This window comes from Osmia bicornis, chromosome 10 (genome assembly GCF_907164935.1).
Source record: "Osmia bicornis bicornis chromosome 10, iOsmBic2.1, whole genome shotgun sequence".
Lineage (NCBI taxonomy): Eukaryota > Metazoa > Arthropoda > Insecta > Hymenoptera > Megachilidae > Osmia > Osmia bicornis.
This window is the reverse complement of record NC_060225.1, coordinates 3503836-3522822: the sequence shown is the minus strand read 5'-3', so window position 1 is coordinate 3522822 and position 18987 is coordinate 3503836. Positions and strand designations below refer to the sequence as shown.

Here is an 18987-nt window from a genome sequence, read left to right as displayed (position 1 = left end):
TTGGGACGGTATCAAAGTTCGCAGCAACTCGACAAGATTAATTTTAAATGTCGCGACTTGATATGAAATGCGCAGTATACTATGAACGGTTCTCCCAGCACGGAAGTTTCGCTAAAAAGTCGTACGGAGCTGATAAAACGAGCAGTTGCTGCTCGAACAGCGTACCAGAACGGTCAACAACATACATAGAAATCTTCTCAGAGTGCAATTTCGAACAGACTCTGAAATCCACCCAAGTAATGTACATATTCTAAGGTGGGCAAGTGTATCAAACAGTCAATCGTGCATCGAAGTGATCAAAATGTGGACAATAATCTTAGCAGTCGTGGCTGTGCTTGTAGTAGTCTACAAGTACATGACCGACTACAACTTTTTTGAAAAACGAGGAATACCATACGACAAACCTCTTCCTCTTTTCGGAAGCGTAGGGCAAGCAGTGTTGATGCGATGCACATTCGCAGAAGTGGTCCGCCAAATCTACGAATTCAACCGCGAGGCAAAGTACGTGGGTTTCTTCGACTTTCTCACTCCTGTGGTGTCCATCCGCGACCTGGACCTGATCCGATCAGTGACCATCAAGAATTTCGATAACTTCCCCGACCACAGATCCTTCCAGGACAATGAGATCGATCCTCTGTTCAGCAAGAATCTGTTCAACCTCCGTGGAGATAGATGGAGAGATGTTCGAACGACCCTGAGCCCAGCCTTCACCTCCAGCAAGATGAAAGCTATGTTCATATTGATGAAAGAATGTGCCAAGAAATACGGCGAGAATCTATCCTCTCTGCCGGCTGATCAGAGGATCCTGGAATTGAAAGATGCCTACACCAGGTACACCAATGATGTGATTGCTACCTGTGCGTTTGGAGTGAACGTTGACTCAATGACGGATCGTAAAAATAAATTCTACGTATATAGTCGCGAGGCTACCACCTTTGGAAGACTGCAGTCCCTGAAATTCTTCCTCATCAGAAGTTTTCCTAAACTATGTAATTTGCTGAACGTGAAGATAGTGAGGCCAGAGATCGCGGAGTTCTTCCAGAATCTGGTATCGGATACCATCAAGGTCAGAGACGAAAGAGGTATCGTTCGTCCTGATATGATCCAATTGATGATGGAGTCCAGAGGGAAAATGGGTCCTGGTAAGGAATTGACCATCGAGGATATGACTGCTCAGGCGTTCATCTTCTTTTTTGGTGGTTTCGAAAGCACCTCGACCACCATGTGCTTTGCGACCTACGAAGTAGGAGTGAATCCAGATGTCCAAAAGAGACTTCAGGAAGAGATTGATCAAGTATTGGAAGATTGCAATGGAGAGGTTACTTATGAAGCTATCAATAACATGAAGTATTTAGATGCTATCATCAATGAGTCTCTCAGGATGTACCCGGTTGTTGTGGCTACTGATAGAATTTGTATGAAGGATTTTGAACTGCCTCCAACATTGCCATCAGCGAAACCTTATGTTGTTAAAAAGGGTGAATATATCTGGATACCTGTCTATGGGGTACAGCACGACCCAGATCATTTTCCAGAGCCGGATAAATTCAATCCTGACAGATTCCTCGATGACCCAAAGAAGATTATGAACTCTGGAGCGTTTTTGAGCTTTGGACTTGGGCCCAGAATGTGTATTGGTAACAGGTTCGCTCTGTTGGAGGCCAAAACTTTGCTCTTCCATGTCTTCGCTAATTGTGAACTGAAACCTTGTTCGAAGACCACCATACCAATGAAACTGAGCAAACAGGGATTCGCCATGACTGCTGATGGTGGATTCTGGTTCGACGTTCAGCCCAGAAAGAAACCACAGCACGTGATGGTCAATTCAGTGAGCAGCAATGGAGTGGCTTTCTGAAGGAATTTGTTTTTTTTAATTGTTTGTGCATATACTTTCCAGTGTTTAGTAACTGTAATATGGTTTCGAAAGGAAAAATAATTCTTGTTGTGTTAATTATATTTCTCTGTGTCAGTAGCTTTCGTAGACTTCTGTAGAACCTATTTCTGTAGAACATTGATGATGATAAATTGATAAATTACTGATAATAAACACACTCGATAGGTAAACGTGTTGTTTTAATTTGCTGAATAAAAGTCTGTTTATTCGTTCTTTTGGTATTAATCTTGTGGTCCTCATTAAGGTAAGGGTTTGTACTAAATAAAATTCGTTTAAGTTATATTTGATATCACTGAACATTGTATTTTTTCTTGCCTTTATGCTCATTTAACATACACTAAGAATAAAGATAATAATTAACCATTTGCAATTTAAAAAATATTTGTTTTGCAAAGTAGAAGTTACAAGTCTTCATAAATTCATTTATTTCTATTTCCTTTATTAATTTGGTTTATCATAATTTAAATAAAATTTGAATTTCATATATTTAATAAATTGAAAATATTGTTATAAATTCTGCGAAAATAGTTTGAAACACTAATAGTTATTAATAATAATATATTTATTAATTCTCCATATACATAGAGAAGTAGTGTTTACTATCTTCTGTCATATCTATATAAGTATTTATGTTGATATGACATGCTGTTCTCGTCAATGTACATTCTGGTTCAAAAGTTTGAGGGCACAAACTAAAGTTTTATAGAGATAATAATTAGAATTGTATTGTACGAGTTTGGATCGTAGAAGAACAGACATGATTGATAACACGGAATAAACTAGCACTTGTGGTGTATTAATTTGAAGCTCAAGATTTTGTAATCGTGATTACGCGAATATATCGCAAATCAAATAAAAAATTCTTTTATCATTTCGACATTTAAGAAATTAAAAATGTAGGTAATATGACGCTTATTTTCTATTTATTTAAGGTGTAAAATTTGTAAAAAATAAGTATATAATTCTATCATTAACATATTTAATACGATTTGATTGTTTAAGATTGAAATTGATATTAACCTTCGGTTGGCGGACCATGGAAAAAGTCCAAATTATAATTTAATTTTTTATCCCATATTGTTTTCATTTTCTAAACGTTATACTGTTCCTTTAAAAAGGGTTTTTTGGAATTATAAAAATTGATAATTATTTTTTTGCCGCCATAGCAAATTTCCAATTCAAAAATTGAAAATGTTATTTTATAATTATCTAATATTTGATAAACGACCCACTGCAGATTATTGTGCAATTTCTTCTGGTATTACAAGAAGTCCCCTTTTCCGATTCAGCAACCCTTAGGTACCCAAAGAAATATCTGGCAGGTTGACTCGATAAAACTACCCCTCTAATGTAATTCACTCTTCGCCCATTGGTAGGGTGGGTATAGAATAGTCGAACCGGAGGTTACCGATCGAAGGAACAGCTTGAGAAGCAGGTTTTGGTCAGAATTAATGAACTGAAGATCGTAAGGGTGGATCTGAACAGTGTATTGTCTTGTCGTGTTAATGGAAAAAGGTGTGGAGAGAGGGTTAAATGAAACGACAAATCTGATTCTTTTTTCTATTATCAATTTTCTTCGTATTCTATAAATTTTCTTATGTTTATTTTTGGCTATCAAATTAAAGTTGAAACAAGATAAATTTCATGAATTCAAAGTGAGACGTAAAAGTGCTAATCCGATGATTAGTTAAGTAATTAGTTTCTATTCTCAATTGAAATACTACCTCAGAGTTGATAGTTAAAAACTTTCATTTAGGTGAATCTACGCATCAGATTACAAAAGTGCAAATCATTTAGGAAAGTGTAAATAAACGTATCTTTGGATGTTTAATATTTGCATAGTCATGTTTTGTAAGCATCTAAAATTTACAGTCTTGTATCTATAATAGTGATAACGTGTCAGGCGTTCCCTGATTCACGTGTACATTTCTTAACAACGAGCTAATATACTGTCAAAGCTTATCTATATTAATTATTAATGGGACGTGCCACAGCAGTCAAGTCATTATCTCGACAATGTAGTAAACGATCTCCCGAAAAATTACGAGCAGTTACTTTGCATATTTTAAGGAATCCAGTATTAATTATTTTTTAAAATGACATAAATGATTCGTAGTAAGACTACAGTTGATTAACAGCAATCGAGGGATAATAATTAATAAATTTTTGTCCCCAATTTTAATTCATTAAACGTTATATTTTATTTAACAATAACATAACTTGTCTTCATCTTTTCTTTTTAGTACCATCATAATATTTCTCCTGACATTTACATAAATAAATATATGTAAGCCACTTCCTTTTTGAAGGCACCTGTAGCAGTTATTGCGTCGATGGCGAGTCCGGACCGGCCGTTGATAGTGTTTTGTTATTAACGTTTTTTCGAGAAATCACGGGAAAGCTTTGCGGCAGTTCGGCTATGCCTCCCGTTGAGAACGAACGCGTAAAACTGCATCAACCATTTATTCGCAAATAAAATCCTTCCATATAAATGTAATTCTAAATCATATCGATTAATTCCACAAATTTCTATATCTGATTCCACCAATACAAGCAATAGTCATTTAAAAAACAATTTAGTTATTGACTAACTCCATTAATCCAATCAACGTTCACAGTAGGAATATTCTTCCTAGGCTCAACTCGCAACAAGAATCCATTTTTAGGTTGCAGAGCGAACGATGATGTAGACATTTCCAAAGGAACTCGGCTCTTCGGACTCAGTTTAACCTCACAACGAGCCAGAATGTGGCAAATTATCACCTTCATCTTCGTCAACGCGAACCTGTTCCCGATACACATCCTCGGTCCAGCACCAAAAGGCATAAAAGCTCCCGAGTTGATGATGCTCTTATCATTCACGAATCTTTCCGGTTCAAATTTGTCCGGATTCTCATAATATTTCGGGTCCCTATGGATGGCAGAGGCTGGGATCCAAATGTTGGTTCTAGGTTGCACGGTGAAAGGTTTGGCTCCAGGCACCGCTGGAGGTAACTCGAAAGCCTTGGTAGATACCCTATCCAAGACGAAGGAAATACCATATAATCTCATGGTCTCGTTGACCACTGCGTCCAGATACGTCATTCCTGATATCGCTTCGTAAGTCAATTGCCCATTATTATTCTCTAAAACCTCGTCGATCTCTGCTTGAAGTTTAGCCTGGACATCAGGATTTTCAGCCAACATTTGAAACACGAAACACGTCTGCGTGGCCACCGAATCGAAACCACCAAAGTAGAAGCCAAAAGCGTGGGAAGCAATGTTGAAATTGGTTAACCCTTTACCTTCCTTCTTGTTGCTCTGATCCATCAACAACTGCAGCATATCTGGCCTGTAGATACCCTTTTCCTGTCTGGTCTTCATCGTGTCGTTTATCAGGTCCTCGAAGAACTTGGCAAGATTTTTCGGCAGGAATGTGAAGTTCAACATGTTCGCCAGAAACGGTATGTTCCTGTTCACCATTTGCTTCGCGAGGCTGATGAAACCACCCATATTGACAGCTTGTTTACCTTTCACGAACAGCTCGTTGTTTGGATCTTTGATGGTGTCTACTTCGATACCGAAAGCACAGGTGGCGATCACGTCGTTGGTGAATTTCGACAAAACCGATTTCAACTCGAACTCGCGTTCACTTTCGGGTAGTTTCGATAGGTAGTCAGCGAAACGTACCGCGCAGGATGACATTAGCTTGAACATAGTCTTGATCTTGCTGGAGGTGAACACTGGAGACACTAGGTTTCTTTGACCCTTCCATTCCTCACTGTCCAGGAAAAACAGTACTCCAGCAAATAACGGATCTGCTTTCTTGTCGAGGAAGCCACGGTGGTCCTGGAAGGAGTCGAAGTTCTTCACGCAGATAGATTTGATGAGGTCCAAGTCACGTAAGAGAATGGTGGCACTCGTAAACTCGTACATACCCGCGTATTTAGCGTCTGGACAAAGATCGTAGACTTTTTGCACGATGTCAAGTATGGAGGACTGCATGGTCATCATAGATCCAAAATTTCCCACAATTGGTTTTGGCGGAATGTGTGGGATCCCATATTTTTTGAATACGTTCAGATTCTTCAGGTAATAATAGTAAATGGCCGTGAGGATGGCCACTACTGATAATGTAATTGTCAAGTACTCCATCTCGAAGAGTTTGCGGTGTATTCAAGAAACGCTGCACAGAATATGTTGCTTCCACTGTTTTACTGCCGAGACTGACGCTCGGTTGAGTATTTCATTTGCTTAAGTACTCATGTACGTGATGGTGACTCACTTTATCTCTAGTGACTGCGCAGTGATTTCAACTATTATTTTCATGTTTATTAAATGTGCTGTGTAGCAAAGATACAAGTACAATTTGAACCTAATTTCGATTTTCAGAAAAATAGAATTTCAAATTCGAATTCTTTGATTCGTCGTTTGAATTTCACAGTTTTCCAAAGTATTTGTAAGTAAGTTTGTCAAGAAAAATGAAAATTTCAATTTTTTGTTATTGTGCAGTTATGCAGTAGATTTTATAAATTAACTTGATATAGTTCACAGAGTATAATTTTATTGTTATATAAAAATTGGAATTAGTATGAATCTGCTTCGAAGGGATTTCAAAAGTCAGTCGAATGATGAAGATAAATTTAATGAGTAAAAAATATCTGATTATGTGTCCCCTTTTTGACCCTTCGATGTTCTAAGAAATATCTAACAAATTTGCTTCACAAAATTATCTCTTGCAATGCTATAATAACTATATCTTGAACCTAATATTATGATGAACTATGAAGCAAACTACTTTCTTATTTACGAGTCATATTTAAAAAGCAAATGTTACTTTCTAAAATGTAAATGAATATTTCATATTTGGCACAAATTAAATTGAGAATAATATGGTCTATTCACAATGGAAACATAAGAGAATATTTATCTTGATTACGTGTCACACATGGACTGATTATCTTGTACATTTTTCATAATAAAGCAAATGCGGACACTTATCTATGTCGACAGTTAATTGCAATGCACAGTTGCAGTAAAATGATCGCTTTGCAAACATTACAAATATTTATTGAAGAATTAAAAGTAACGTAACAAGTTTACAATTTACTTATAATTTTATTTATAAATGAAGCGAAGGTTCTTTAAAACATATTGAAAATACTATAATCTCTACAAAATTTGACAATAATTTAAACTATTCAAATTATTAATAAATAAAATACTTACTTTAGATTTACATTTCTAAAATAACACTGCAACTAAAGTGAGATGAAAGTCTTAAAAATGTATAGGTAAAATTAAAAAAAGATACAACTTTTAAAGGATTCGTATGGAGACCAAGGAAACGTTGATTAAACAAATAATTAATGCCAAAGATGATGTAATTAGGTATTAACATAAGCTAAGGATAGAAATAATTGCTTCACTATACATCTGTGACCTCCATGCAAAGTACATATCTTGACATTGAATGTTTTATCAATCTTGTATACAATTTCATAAACTGCTGAGTTAATATTAACAATGACTTTGCTTATATGTCATCCTATTTAAATCGTTAACATTTCATTTGACCCCTAGTAGCTGATAGCAATTAATGCTCGTCAGTGTATTTAATAAACTTCTCTTGGCAGCCTATACTGATAAAACAGTATTGCATTTTATTAAAAAATTTTATTACAAAAAACATGCATTTTATAATTTTTTTTTCTTCATTTGCAGTGCAAATATTCTCTTCTCGTTTTATTTTTTAATTAAAATTCACAAACTACACGTTCATGTAGTTTAACAAATATGGTGGATCAGAAAATATTAAATCAAAGAATCAGTGAACTCGAATAAAAAATTTTAATACTTCAAATAGTGCAAATTTTACATTTAACGTTTGTTAATACACACAAATTTCAATGAACACTTAGTATTCGTTTATATTAAACAAATGCATTTTCCATATATTATTGTTACTCTTAAGAATAATTTTTCCTCAATGTTCAAGCACTGTTAGACATAGTTATTTTTTAATTCAAATTAACATTCTTCCTAGGTTCAACCTTCAGCCGGAACCCATTCTTGGGGATCGCAGCGAATGATCCTTTCAGTATTTCCAAAGGAAGCTGGCTCTTCGAAGCCAACTTAAATTGACAGCGAGACAGAGTCTGACAAACTATCACCTTCATCTTCGTCATCGCGAACCTGTGCCCGATGCACATCCTGGGTCCAAATCCGAAAGGTATGAACGCTCCCGAGTTCAGTATCCTTTTACCATCAGTCACGAATCTCTCCGGGTCAAATTTGTCCGGATTCTCGTAGTGTTTCGAGTCGGTATGAATTGCACACACAGGGATCCAGAGAGTCATTCCAGGTCTCAAGGTGTAGGGTTTGGCACCAGGTACTGCTGGTGGCAGTTCGTAAGTCTTCGTGCAGACTCTGTCCAGGAAGAAGGCGTTGGGGTACAACCTCATGGTTTCGTAGATGACTGCTTCCAAGTATTCCATCTTCATAACGGCGTCGTAGGTCAACTGTCCATCGTTCTCCTCTAATACCTTGTCTATCTCTTCTTGCAGTTTCCTCTGAACATCAGGATGCTCTGCCAGTAGATGGAACACGAAGGACGACTGCATGGCCACTGTCTCGTAAGCACCGAAGTAGAATCCATAGGCATTAGAAATTACCTCAGAGATAGTTAACGTTTTTCCTGGTTCATTTTTATTCTTAGCGTCGATCATCACCTGGAGCATGTCTGGCCTGTAGATTCCCTTCTCTTCTCTTGTCTTCACAGTGTCCAGCAGCAGGTTCTGAAAGAAATCGGCAAGATTCTTCGCGAAGAACCTGATTCGCAGCAACTTTATCAAAGAAGGTACGTTTCTGTACATCAATATCTTGATGAACTGACCAAAACCGACGAACAACATCGTACGCTGACCATTTACGTACAACTCATTATTTGGATCTTTGACGCTATCCACCTCGATACCGAATGCACAGCTGGCGATAACGTCGTTGGTGTACTTGGACAACACTGACTTCATCTCTATTTCCCGTTCCTCTTCAGGTAATTTTAATAGATAATCGGTAATTCGTTCTCCACAGTCTGTCATTATCTTGAACATGTTCTTGATTTTGCTGGAGGTGAATATTGGGGTCACTGTGGATCGTTGGTTCTTCCAGTAGTCACCATGCAGGAAGAACAATGATCCTCCAAATAGAGTATCTACACTGGTGTCGAAGAATCCTTGGTGATCTTGGAAATGATCGAAATTCTTCATACCGATGGTTTTGAGGAGCTCCACGTCGCGAATGAAGATCATTGGAACGCCTAGGTCGTAGAATCCTACGTATTTGGCTTCTGAATCGATATTGTATACCTTCTTTATCATTTCCATCATGCTGCACTTCATTGCTAACACCGGTCCCAAGTTTCCCACTATTGGTGTAGGCGGAATGTGTGGGATCCCGTATCTTTTGAGTACGTTTAGATTCTTTAGATAGTAATAGTAACAGGCTATAAGTACAGCAGTTACTGATAAGGCGATTGTTAAGTATTCCATGTTGATTGAGCTTGAGTGAGGCGGTTACGAAATCTGTTGTGACAGCTATGTATGTTGCTTCGGTTACTTTACTCGTGAGACTGTTGAGAGTTTCAGTATTCTTTGGTAGAATGCGTTGATTACATCACGGAACACGTTTCACGCTCGCAGGGACGACTCAACATCACTTGGTTCCCATGCTCTATCTGACTTCCTTTTATTGGAGAGATCGTTGCATGTGTCTGTGACTGATTTTGTATATGTAGGAGATAAGGCAGTGACAATAATATCCGCAAGGGGGAAAATCGTTGTTTCTGTTTCAAGAACGTTGACCCCATGATGATGGTATGGCGAAGGCATTAGCGAAAATAAAGTTTTGGGGAAAATTTGTAGATGAGGGAAAGAACGTGTTTTCAAAATTTGAATTAATTTCTTAATTTTCTAGTTTTCCCCTCTTCCCATTTTCAGTTTCCCAATTTATAATTTTTCTCTTTCTCAGCTTCCCAATTCTCAATTTTCCCGTTCTCCAATTTCTTAATTTTTAATTTTCTAAATTTCTAATATTACAATGCTCTAATTTTCTATTTCCCAATTTAGTACTTTACTAATTTTCAAGTTTCTTAGTATTCATTCCTAACTTCTGAATTTTCCAATTTTTTCAGTTTTCATATATCCTTATTTTCTACTTTGTTTTATTCTTATATTTTATAGCTTTCTATCATAAAATTCTGAGCATAGAGAATATTTGCAACAGTTACGTATTATGGTAAAATATGTTACCTGATTTCAAGCTACCTGATAAGATTTCACTGAAAACAGGTTACATTTTGTTGCAACTGAATTTTCACATCGATTGTGTATTAATGTGAAATATTATCTTATCGCAATATACAGAGTATGTTATTCAAACATTCAGCTTTTATCTTTTACGTATTCTAAGATCAAAGTTTATTCTAATTTCATATATCTACGAGACGTTAACTTCTCAATTGATAATAATAAAATTCATCTCATTAATTTAAATGTATTAATATCTTTTTGTGGTGTAATTTTACAATTTCTCTTTAAAGAGATCAACATTCTGTTGCGTTAAATTATGTATCGCTCTAAAACATGTGTGAGCAAAAATAGGTCTTTAACGACTCCCCAGTTTCATATATCCTTATTTTTCACTTTTCCAGCATATTGATTTACCCATTTTCCCAAATCCCATGTATCTTAATTTTCTAATTTTTGAATTTCTTAATTTTCCCATTTTCACCATTTCCATGCATGGTATTCTAATTTTCTATTTTTCCAATTTCTTAATTACTCAATTTTCCCTATTTCCATCTATCGTAATTTTCAAATTTGTATTACTACTACATTCTGAAGCTTTCCAATATAAAATTGTGAACATAAGATTTTATTTCTAAAATAGCAACATTTGCAACAATGACGTATTTTTAACCAAATTCAATGGTCAAATGATGATCCTCTTTTAATCGTTCGATCAAGAAACTTGGGACAATTGACGATCGACTTCTTTTCCTTTTTTTCCCCTCTTTCCTTGGCCGCTCACCGAAATTAGTCCGCAGTCAATTGCGGCCATAGTCCCGCGGGTTATTTGGATGTCTCTCTTAAGCGGCGCAGAAACGTCGCCTCGGATCCAGGATATTGCGAACGATGGGATCAACGTACGGAAACAAAGCCGGGCACTTAGCGGCAAATTAGCGATGGCTTGGGGCGCCACTGTCGCTCTTCATTACACCGATACCCTTGCACCCAACCAACCACCCACCAACCAACTAGTATATCCCCCACTTCCAGTTAACCCTCTTAACATCCTGCAGACAATGCACACCGCCTATCTTCCTCACTACATCTGGACGAATTAAATCTCCGCTATGACTAAAAATCCTCTTCAACCTTTCTGCTAATCATTCGATTATTCCTCGACACCTCTTAACCCTAATTTTATTTCTTTTTCCTGCAAGGGAATCTTGTTAACCAATCGCTTCGGTCTAATTCGAAGACGAATGACTTCAACCCTTTGGAAATATATGTATATGATGGTGTATAGTTTATGTGTTTCCATTAAAGGACAATGTAGAATAAATTGTTAGAGGTATATTCAGATGGAGAATTAATAAATTTTGTAAAATAGAAAACAGAGAAAATTTTCTCAAGAAGTCTTCTAAATTTTAAATCAAATTTTTAATCTCTCTATTTCGACTAAATAGAAAACCTTTCAATTTCATAATATCTTCCCGCAGATTCCCTTGACCAAAGAAGAATTTTGATGGTCAAAGGGTTACCTTTCGTCACTCAGCTGGTCGACGATCGACCTAGCGTTTTAACATCGATATCGTCACGATTTATTTCCAATTTCCGAAGCTTGCGAAGCGACATCACAGCCATGGCTGCTTTCCTGTCTCGGAAATTGAAGGAAAGCGAAGAAAGTGGCAGGGGTACGAGAGAGTTTCACGAAGGGTACCAGCTACCAAAAGTGGGAATGAAGGGTGGCTGGCAAAGTAGGAAGGCTCGTGTAACAGACTCCATTGTTAGAACTTATTGAGAATCTGCCAATAGCCTTGGGATTCAATTTGACTGGCGAACCATGAACGCCATTTAATATACAACGAGAGTGGGAAGGAGAGGCAGGATGGGGTGAGAACATTAACACTGAAAAGGATGGGGAACACTTTCGGGATATTCGATGTTAATCGACCGATCTACTATTGGCTCGTGTATCGTTTAATTTCTTTTTTTTTTTATGCATTTGATCGATGATCTTTCTGTGCATTTGATCGATGATTTTTCTATACATTTGATAGAAAGGGTTGCTTCTTGTTTTCTGTTGCTGGTAGACGAAAAGAAATCGTTTAAGAAGCTATTTTCATTTATTGGCTTGGAAAAATAACTTCTACATTTTCTTTTTTTTTCTTTAATATTATCAAGATTTATAGAAATTCTTTAGATTAAAGATTTTTTAATGGAACTTTATGTTCGTGTAAGAAATTCGTTATTAGAATGGCAGCTTTGGATTCTTAAAAGAATTTTCAAATCAAATACGTTTGCTTGCAAATGAGAATAGCCTCTCAAGCGTAAGAAATTAAGCGTCACGTAGCTCGAGATGCTGCGTCGAAAAGAAATATCTCGTACTGAATAATTTGTACGTGTCCGTGCATTGTATCGACAAATAACGAATCGTAATTTATTCGACTCGATGCTTTCCTGCCGATAGAAAAATAAGCTGCAGCCATCATCGACGAAGAGTACAACACTTGGAAATTGATCAGGTATTAAAATTCAAGGTGTTTCGTAAGATTTCAGAAACATTGAATAGCACTTTAGACTCAATATCGCTTTATAATGAATAAATTTAGAATTTCTGTAAGAATCATAAGAGAACGATTTGAGTCTCAAGCTATTTTAATAATTACTCTTTAATCATTTATGACACTTCTACGTTTTTTAATTTTTAAAATATTCTAGACAGTCAAGATCTGTACTCTTCTTTTTTTTTTGGTCAAGAGAGTTTGAAGAACAATGGAAAATCAGAGAGAACGAAGAATAAAAGAGCAGAACCAAGGTGACATCGTCATTTTCGTAGAAATTTGTTTCTCAGCCTGATATAGTCATTAGTAGTCGAGCTAAAATGAAACATCCCTCCGGGAAATACACCTTAATAACAACTTAAGAGCGTCGCTGTTCTTTTTTCTTCTTTTTTTCCAAGTTCATTCCAACTCGTTATTTCGCCTCAATCTACGACTATTTTCTGTCCTGTTTTGTTTAGTATCCTTTTTCCTTCCAAATTCGAGATTATTGTAAATTTGTATGCAAAAATCATTACTAACCGATGGGGTTCTCTCCATGGTCCGCCGTTCGAGGGTTAGTTCACTGTGCCTTTATTTAGCTTCCTCATTACTTTGTATTACGAATACTGATAAACCCTTTGTGTATTATTTTTCATCACAGCTTAAGCATTAAATTAATGTACCCTAAGTGTTCGTTTGAAATATTTTTACGTCATGAAATCATCTGACTTTCTATGTTTCAAATTCAACATCGACATGCATCAAGATTTTTCTTAGTACAAAATTCTGAGCAAAATTAATTTATATTTCTAATTGTTCTAAAATCTCAAAGGAATATTCTTGCAAATGCAAATCGTAATTCAAGTGTAAAATAAAATAATTCATTCGGATCTTCACAAAAATTTTCCGCAATTTTTCGCCTGTTCCGGTTCATCGATTAACTTTCAAGGGAACTGAACGTCTCGTTTCCGTAAGAGTGATGTTCAATTTCCATGAATAGACGGCGAGAGACCAGAAGATATATCCCTTCTTTCCTCTTTTCCTTTTTTTTATAGCTCGAAATTAAAAGCGACTAGGTGTTGCCCCGTCCCGAGTACAGAATTCCCAAGAGCAAAGTTTCTTGACAAAAGCTGAATTTCTTTTCTCACTGTTTCTGTTTCTTAAATGCGACGCTGACACAATGCGCGCTTTGAATCACCGTCCAGATTCGGATACTCTTGGTTTTATCGTAAAAATGTGTTCAGTACTGAAAGACAATAGCCATTTCTGTTTTTCAATTATTCAATACTCGTCTTTGTAGCTCAATAACAGATTTTATTTTCATTTTATTTTTGCTTTATGTTTTCGTAGAACATGGAATGTTTTAGTTCAGTTTTCAATACCGAGCCTTGTTTGATTTATTTTTATTTTTATTTTCAAAATTGATCAATTCAACTGTTGTAACATTCAGAATTTGGTTCAATGGACAATTTTTATTTTATCCTAGTTGAGGAATAAAAGGATTTTGGTTCAGTTTTGAAAATAAACTTGAAATTAATAAAAATAGAATCACAGTGATAATTATTTTTTACTTACTGGAACCAAACTAATGTTACAAATAAAAAATGAAGTTAATCCTACATATTCAAAAATACTAATTTGAAACTATCAAAAGCAGATATCGAACGAATTTTCCCTAGTCACGTTTCAATCGCACCGCGATAAAGTATGATTTCGTGGAGGTCAGTTAATCGTTTTCGTTTCTCAGTCGAAAATATCAATTCCGGCGTGAAAAGGCAAGAGTTCACAATTCACTTCTGGCCAGCTGTCGGCCAAAAAGAAGGTGCCGACTAAGGAAAGGGAAGTTTTCGCGGGCGGTAAATGGCAGCGAAGTTTCGCCGCAGCTCGGATTGAAGGCGACGAATTCGCGATAGAGAGAAATAGAGAGGAATCTTTTAAAGGTCCTGGACACGCGAGTCACGGCTGGAAAGCTCGAGCCGGTAGGCTGTCGAAGACAGAAGGAAAGTAAAAAGGAAGGGCGACGAGGGAAGCCCGCTAGCTCTGGAGGAATCTGCATAACAAAACGCGCAATTAATAAAGTTCCCGGTGTGGAGGGCAGCCACAAAAGAGCATTTCGTCCTTTCAACGGTTCTCCTGCATTCTCGTCGCCCCCTTCGTCCGTCCTCTACGTCTATACTCGCTTTGCCGAATCGTGGATCCCGGAGGGTGATGAAAGTAGGTTGTACGGGGTTGCCGAGGTTCGTGGAAGGGCCAGAGGATCGCCTCCTATGACGAAACACCGACGGAGCTAAATAATAAGTCAGCCTTTGTAAAGAATTCACCGGAAAAAAACTTGGCAATCTTTGCTCCCTCGGTTATGTATTTATTTATTAATATTTTAATGGATTTGGGTTCGTCCATCCTTAAACCTGGTCCTTTGTAAATATTTTAAATTGCCTTGCAGGTTTAAAATATATTGACTTTCATGTGACGGACCATGGAGAGGCCCCCGACGACGGACCATGAAGAGAGCGTCAATTTTAATTTAATTTTCTACTTATTTTCATTTTCTAAATTGTGCATTTAATTTCAGGTTAATATCGTCGCATATGTTTCGTAAGTTCAGGTCAAACTGACAATAGGACAGTTTAGCTCATCCATATCAGAGTCCTTCTTTTCATTAAAAGCTGGACGAACTTTCGAATGAAAATTCACTTCAAGGGTGTCTGAATTGAATTGCTCGCGGTATGTTACCTTCCACTTTTCACTTTGCACGCTGCTGCTGCAATCGGAAAGTTTTTTTCCCGCGCAAAATACGAGCCGCATTATTTATCAAACGGAGCAGCTAGTCGGCTGGGATTTTAACGTCTCTGCTGTACTGCAGCTGCCGCGTCGGCTCTTCGAGGTAAACAGTTTTCAGTGCTTGGTAGACGAAGAGTCTGGCCTGTTTAATATTTCAGACGACCCCGAGCTAACTTCATGCATACTTATGTCGCAACGCGTGACTCATCCCTCTTTGTCGGATAACCCCGCGGCAATATTCCTGGCTAGATTCGACCAGATTCTGGAATTGTCAATTTTTGTATTGTTTTTCTTTCATTTACCGCGTCTACCGGTGCCTCCTGCCCTCGGGACACTCTGTTAACGTTCCGAGTGCTCCTCCTAGCTTTTGAACGGAAATTGGGGTGCACTGAGATGTTCCTTTCAAAGGATCTGTCTTTTTCTTCCTTTTTTCTTAGGTATTCTTGTTTCTTTTTGATTGCTTGTAATTCATAACGAGATAATTTTGATATATTATGTTGTTCTAATGGTTCTTCGACCATTAGACGGACAAAATTTGAACTAAATTTTTCCCGGAAAAATAGCGTCCTCTAGTGGCGGAAAAAGGAACTAAAGTGCGGATAGATTCAGCGCCCCCTGGCGGACAAAATTTGAACTAAATTTTTCAAGAAAAACCGCGCCCCCTTGTGGCGAAAAGTGGAACTAAATACCCGATTTCTCTCTCTGTGGTGCAGGGATGTAAGAGATGCAGGGATGTATGAGATGCAAAGATATAAGGGATACAGGGATATAAAGAAAGCATCTCGTTCTAGGTCAAACTTCTCATATTGGGAAGTAATTACTGTGTTTTGATTTAAGTTTGATTTTCATGTATATTCTGTTTGTAATTTATTAAAGATCAAACAGTTGTTTTATATATAAACAACTGAGAAACAAAGTTAAGTACATTGAATAACTAAAATGATAGATGAATTTAAGTCAATTAAATAAATAGCCGAGAAAAGAAATTATGAGCATTAAATAAATAACTCAGAAATAAAATTGGATAAGTTGTTTTTTTCAAATGATTTATTTACCATAGTGCATGAAGTGAATACAAGTTTGTCAAACAATTATAATAATAATTGTTCAGTTTTGTGCTGCTTTTGAAAAAAAATAGAATCAAAGGAAGTGAAAATTGGATCCTTTCAGATGTCAGTTTGAGGTGCGGTAAAAGAGTGACTGGTAAAACAGGCACGATTATTATACTGGCTGTGCTCTCTGCATGCAGATCTAATCTCATCTGGGGGTGTCTGGGACCCCTGGAAAACGAAGGCATGTTCAGTCTTGTACATCTGTAGTCACTGAGCATGGTACCAAATATTTTGATTAAAGGAAGATCAACCCTTTAATCCTAGAATCCGTTACTCCCGTCTCTGTGCACGTTCATCGATTTTCAAGATAATGTCGGGATGCATCAATCGTTGCTAAACGACAGAAGCTGTACTTATGTGCAACCATTGGTAAAAATTTTGAAATTTATAAATTTTGCAAGTTGGAGGATCTGAAATTTTGGAAATTTGAATAATATTCAAGTTTTGGAATTTTAGAATGTTTAGAATCTTCGAATTTTAGAATCTTAAAGATTTAAAATCTTAAAATTTTAGAATTTTAGAATCTTAGAATTATAAAATGGTGAGGAGACAGTTCGCATTTTTGGGAGTCTACACTCACCCAGCCCTACTCCTCTAATTATATGAATGTGTGAAAGCTTAACTAAAATTAAAAATAGTTTTCCAGAATTTTAATATTATTTCCAAAAGTATTACGTTCATAAAACTACAAATTATTGCTAACTAAAGGGGTCAAAAGATAGTTAATAATTTCTATCCATTACAATATTAAACTGACTGAATTCATTTGATCGTCCCGTCTCTTTTTTCTACACATAATTTCATTTATTCCACAACAGCGTTAGCAACGAGTGCTCTGTTAACAGCAAGGAAAATGGTCTTTAGAGAAACTTTCAGCGTTCTGCTTTTTTTGCCGCTCGCAAACAAATTCAATTTATTAACACCGAAAAAAACATTCCTCTCATAATTCCCAATACTTTGATTTCGTCCTCTTACGCGGTATTTCTCTCGTTCACTAAATATATCGCGTTCCTTATATTTTATTTTATTTTGTTTTTTATTTCAGACTCCTCCTTACTAGTTTATTTTCAATATATACGATATATTCTTGTGACACAGTATCGTAGTGAAAATTCTAAAACGAAAGGGACGATAACAGGGCATAATACAAATTTGATAGAATTTCGAGCGGGAAAATGTAACTACATGGTTTTTTCGGGAACCTATAAAAAATCGAATATTTCTGGCAAAACTGCGGCGACAAAATCAAATTCTCATACAGAAAACTGCGCGAATTTTATTGATCAAATGAATTAATGTTTTCTTCAAAAATTTTCCAGGTATTTTGTGGGAAAAATTTATTAGAAACTTTGGTATTTAAACAAAAATATTTTATAATACAATTAGCAATCTATGAGGTGTTAAAACTAACAATAAGATAAGAACGAACGTTAAGCTTTGAGCAAGGTTTGTTCATTGTAGACAGCAGGCATGGGTGCAATTCTAATGCTATTTTTTTTCTTTTCCTTGGAATTTCGAGACATATGCAAGCCTATAGGATATTCTTAAAAATTTATTTTGAATTCTATATCTTCCTAAATATTTACCTTGGATTCTAAATATTTCTAAAAATTTACTTTGAAAATAAACCTTGCACCCTTTACCAAGCAATACTTTGTTTTCGAGCAATACTTTGAAAGTGCAGTCCATATACCAAAATTCAAGGTTGGTCCACGAGTTGTGGGGTGCGTTCACAATTTCGCACGATCTTTGGCGCGTGTACAGGCAACGTTTCAACTGGAAAACTGACAGGGTGCCGTGATCGATCGGCTCATCAAACATCTTGCCATATTGTTGACTGAATCCGTTCCACGGGGGGTGCAAACGTCAACTAGAGGGAGGCATAGATAGAGAGGGAGAAAGAACGATAGAGGTGAGCCTCTATTTTTATTACGTGGTTTAACCTGACAGCGATTGCGTGAACCGGAGACTGATGACGTTTTTATACACAGCTGCGAGAAGATAAGGGAAACGAGGAAAAGATCATCTACCCTCGGGCCGGAAATTAATATGAATCTTTTCTTCGAAAAGGATTTTCGAGGCACGCCTTTTGTCGATTCTTCTGTTTGTCGCTATTTGTTTGAGAGATCGCGAGAGAACAAGTTTGACAAGAGGGGAATTAAAAAGGTAGAAATGGTAGAAATATTATAAAGCGAGAGAAAGTTTTATACGAGAGAGGGAATCCTGCCATTTACGGGATTAAATATGCTTGCAAAAGGCTATTGGAAAAGGGATAAAGGTTGTTTGTCTTTTTTTCCCCCCTCCCACCTCTTTTTTTACAAAATCACTAGAGAACTGTTTTACGACTTGTTTTTAATTTGTTTATTACTTTTACCTATATTGCTTCACAAGGA

The 18987-nt window shown here is 36.6% G+C and overlaps 2 protein-coding genes across 2 annotated transcripts; one reads left to right on the top strand and one right to left on the bottom strand.

The window, feature by feature from the left end:
* Positions 1–140: 140 nt before the first annotated feature.
* On the top strand, positions 141–2181 carry LOC114874334 (cytochrome P450 9e2-like). The gene has a single exon (XM_029183516.2). The coding sequence runs from the start codon at positions 302–304 to the stop codon at positions 1853–1855; it is 1554 nt and encodes a 517-aa protein (XP_029039349.2). The 5' UTR covers positions 141–301; the 3' UTR covers positions 1856–2181.
* A 1263-nt stretch (positions 2182–3444) lies between these two features.
* Positions 3445–9735, bottom strand: LOC114874380. Its single transcript, XM_046287485.1, has 2 exons — positions 7905–9735; positions 3445–6036 (listed from the first exon to the last, which is right to left on the bottom strand). The coding sequence occupies exons 1-2, from the start codon at positions 9421–9423 to the stop codon at positions 4475–4477; spliced, it is 3081 nt and encodes a 1026-aa protein (XP_046143441.1). The 5' UTR covers positions 9424–9735; the 3' UTR covers positions 3445–4474.
* Positions 9736–18987: the final 9252 nt, after the last annotated feature.

Bases quoted from the DNA above. Each gene is read 5' to 3' on its own strand.
- LOC114874334 (XM_029183516.2), top strand. From the start codon at position 302: ATGTGGACAATAATCTTAGCAGTCGTGGCTGTGCTTGTAGTAGTCTAC.
- LOC114874380 (XM_046287485.1), bottom strand. From the start codon at position 9,423: ATGGAATACTTAACAATCGCCTTATCAGTAACTGCTGTACTTATAGCC. The intron at 6,037-7,904 runs ATTTGAATTAAA...TACACCGCAAAC, and splicing joins TGAACCTAGGAAGAATGTTA to TCTTCGAGATGGAGTACTTG.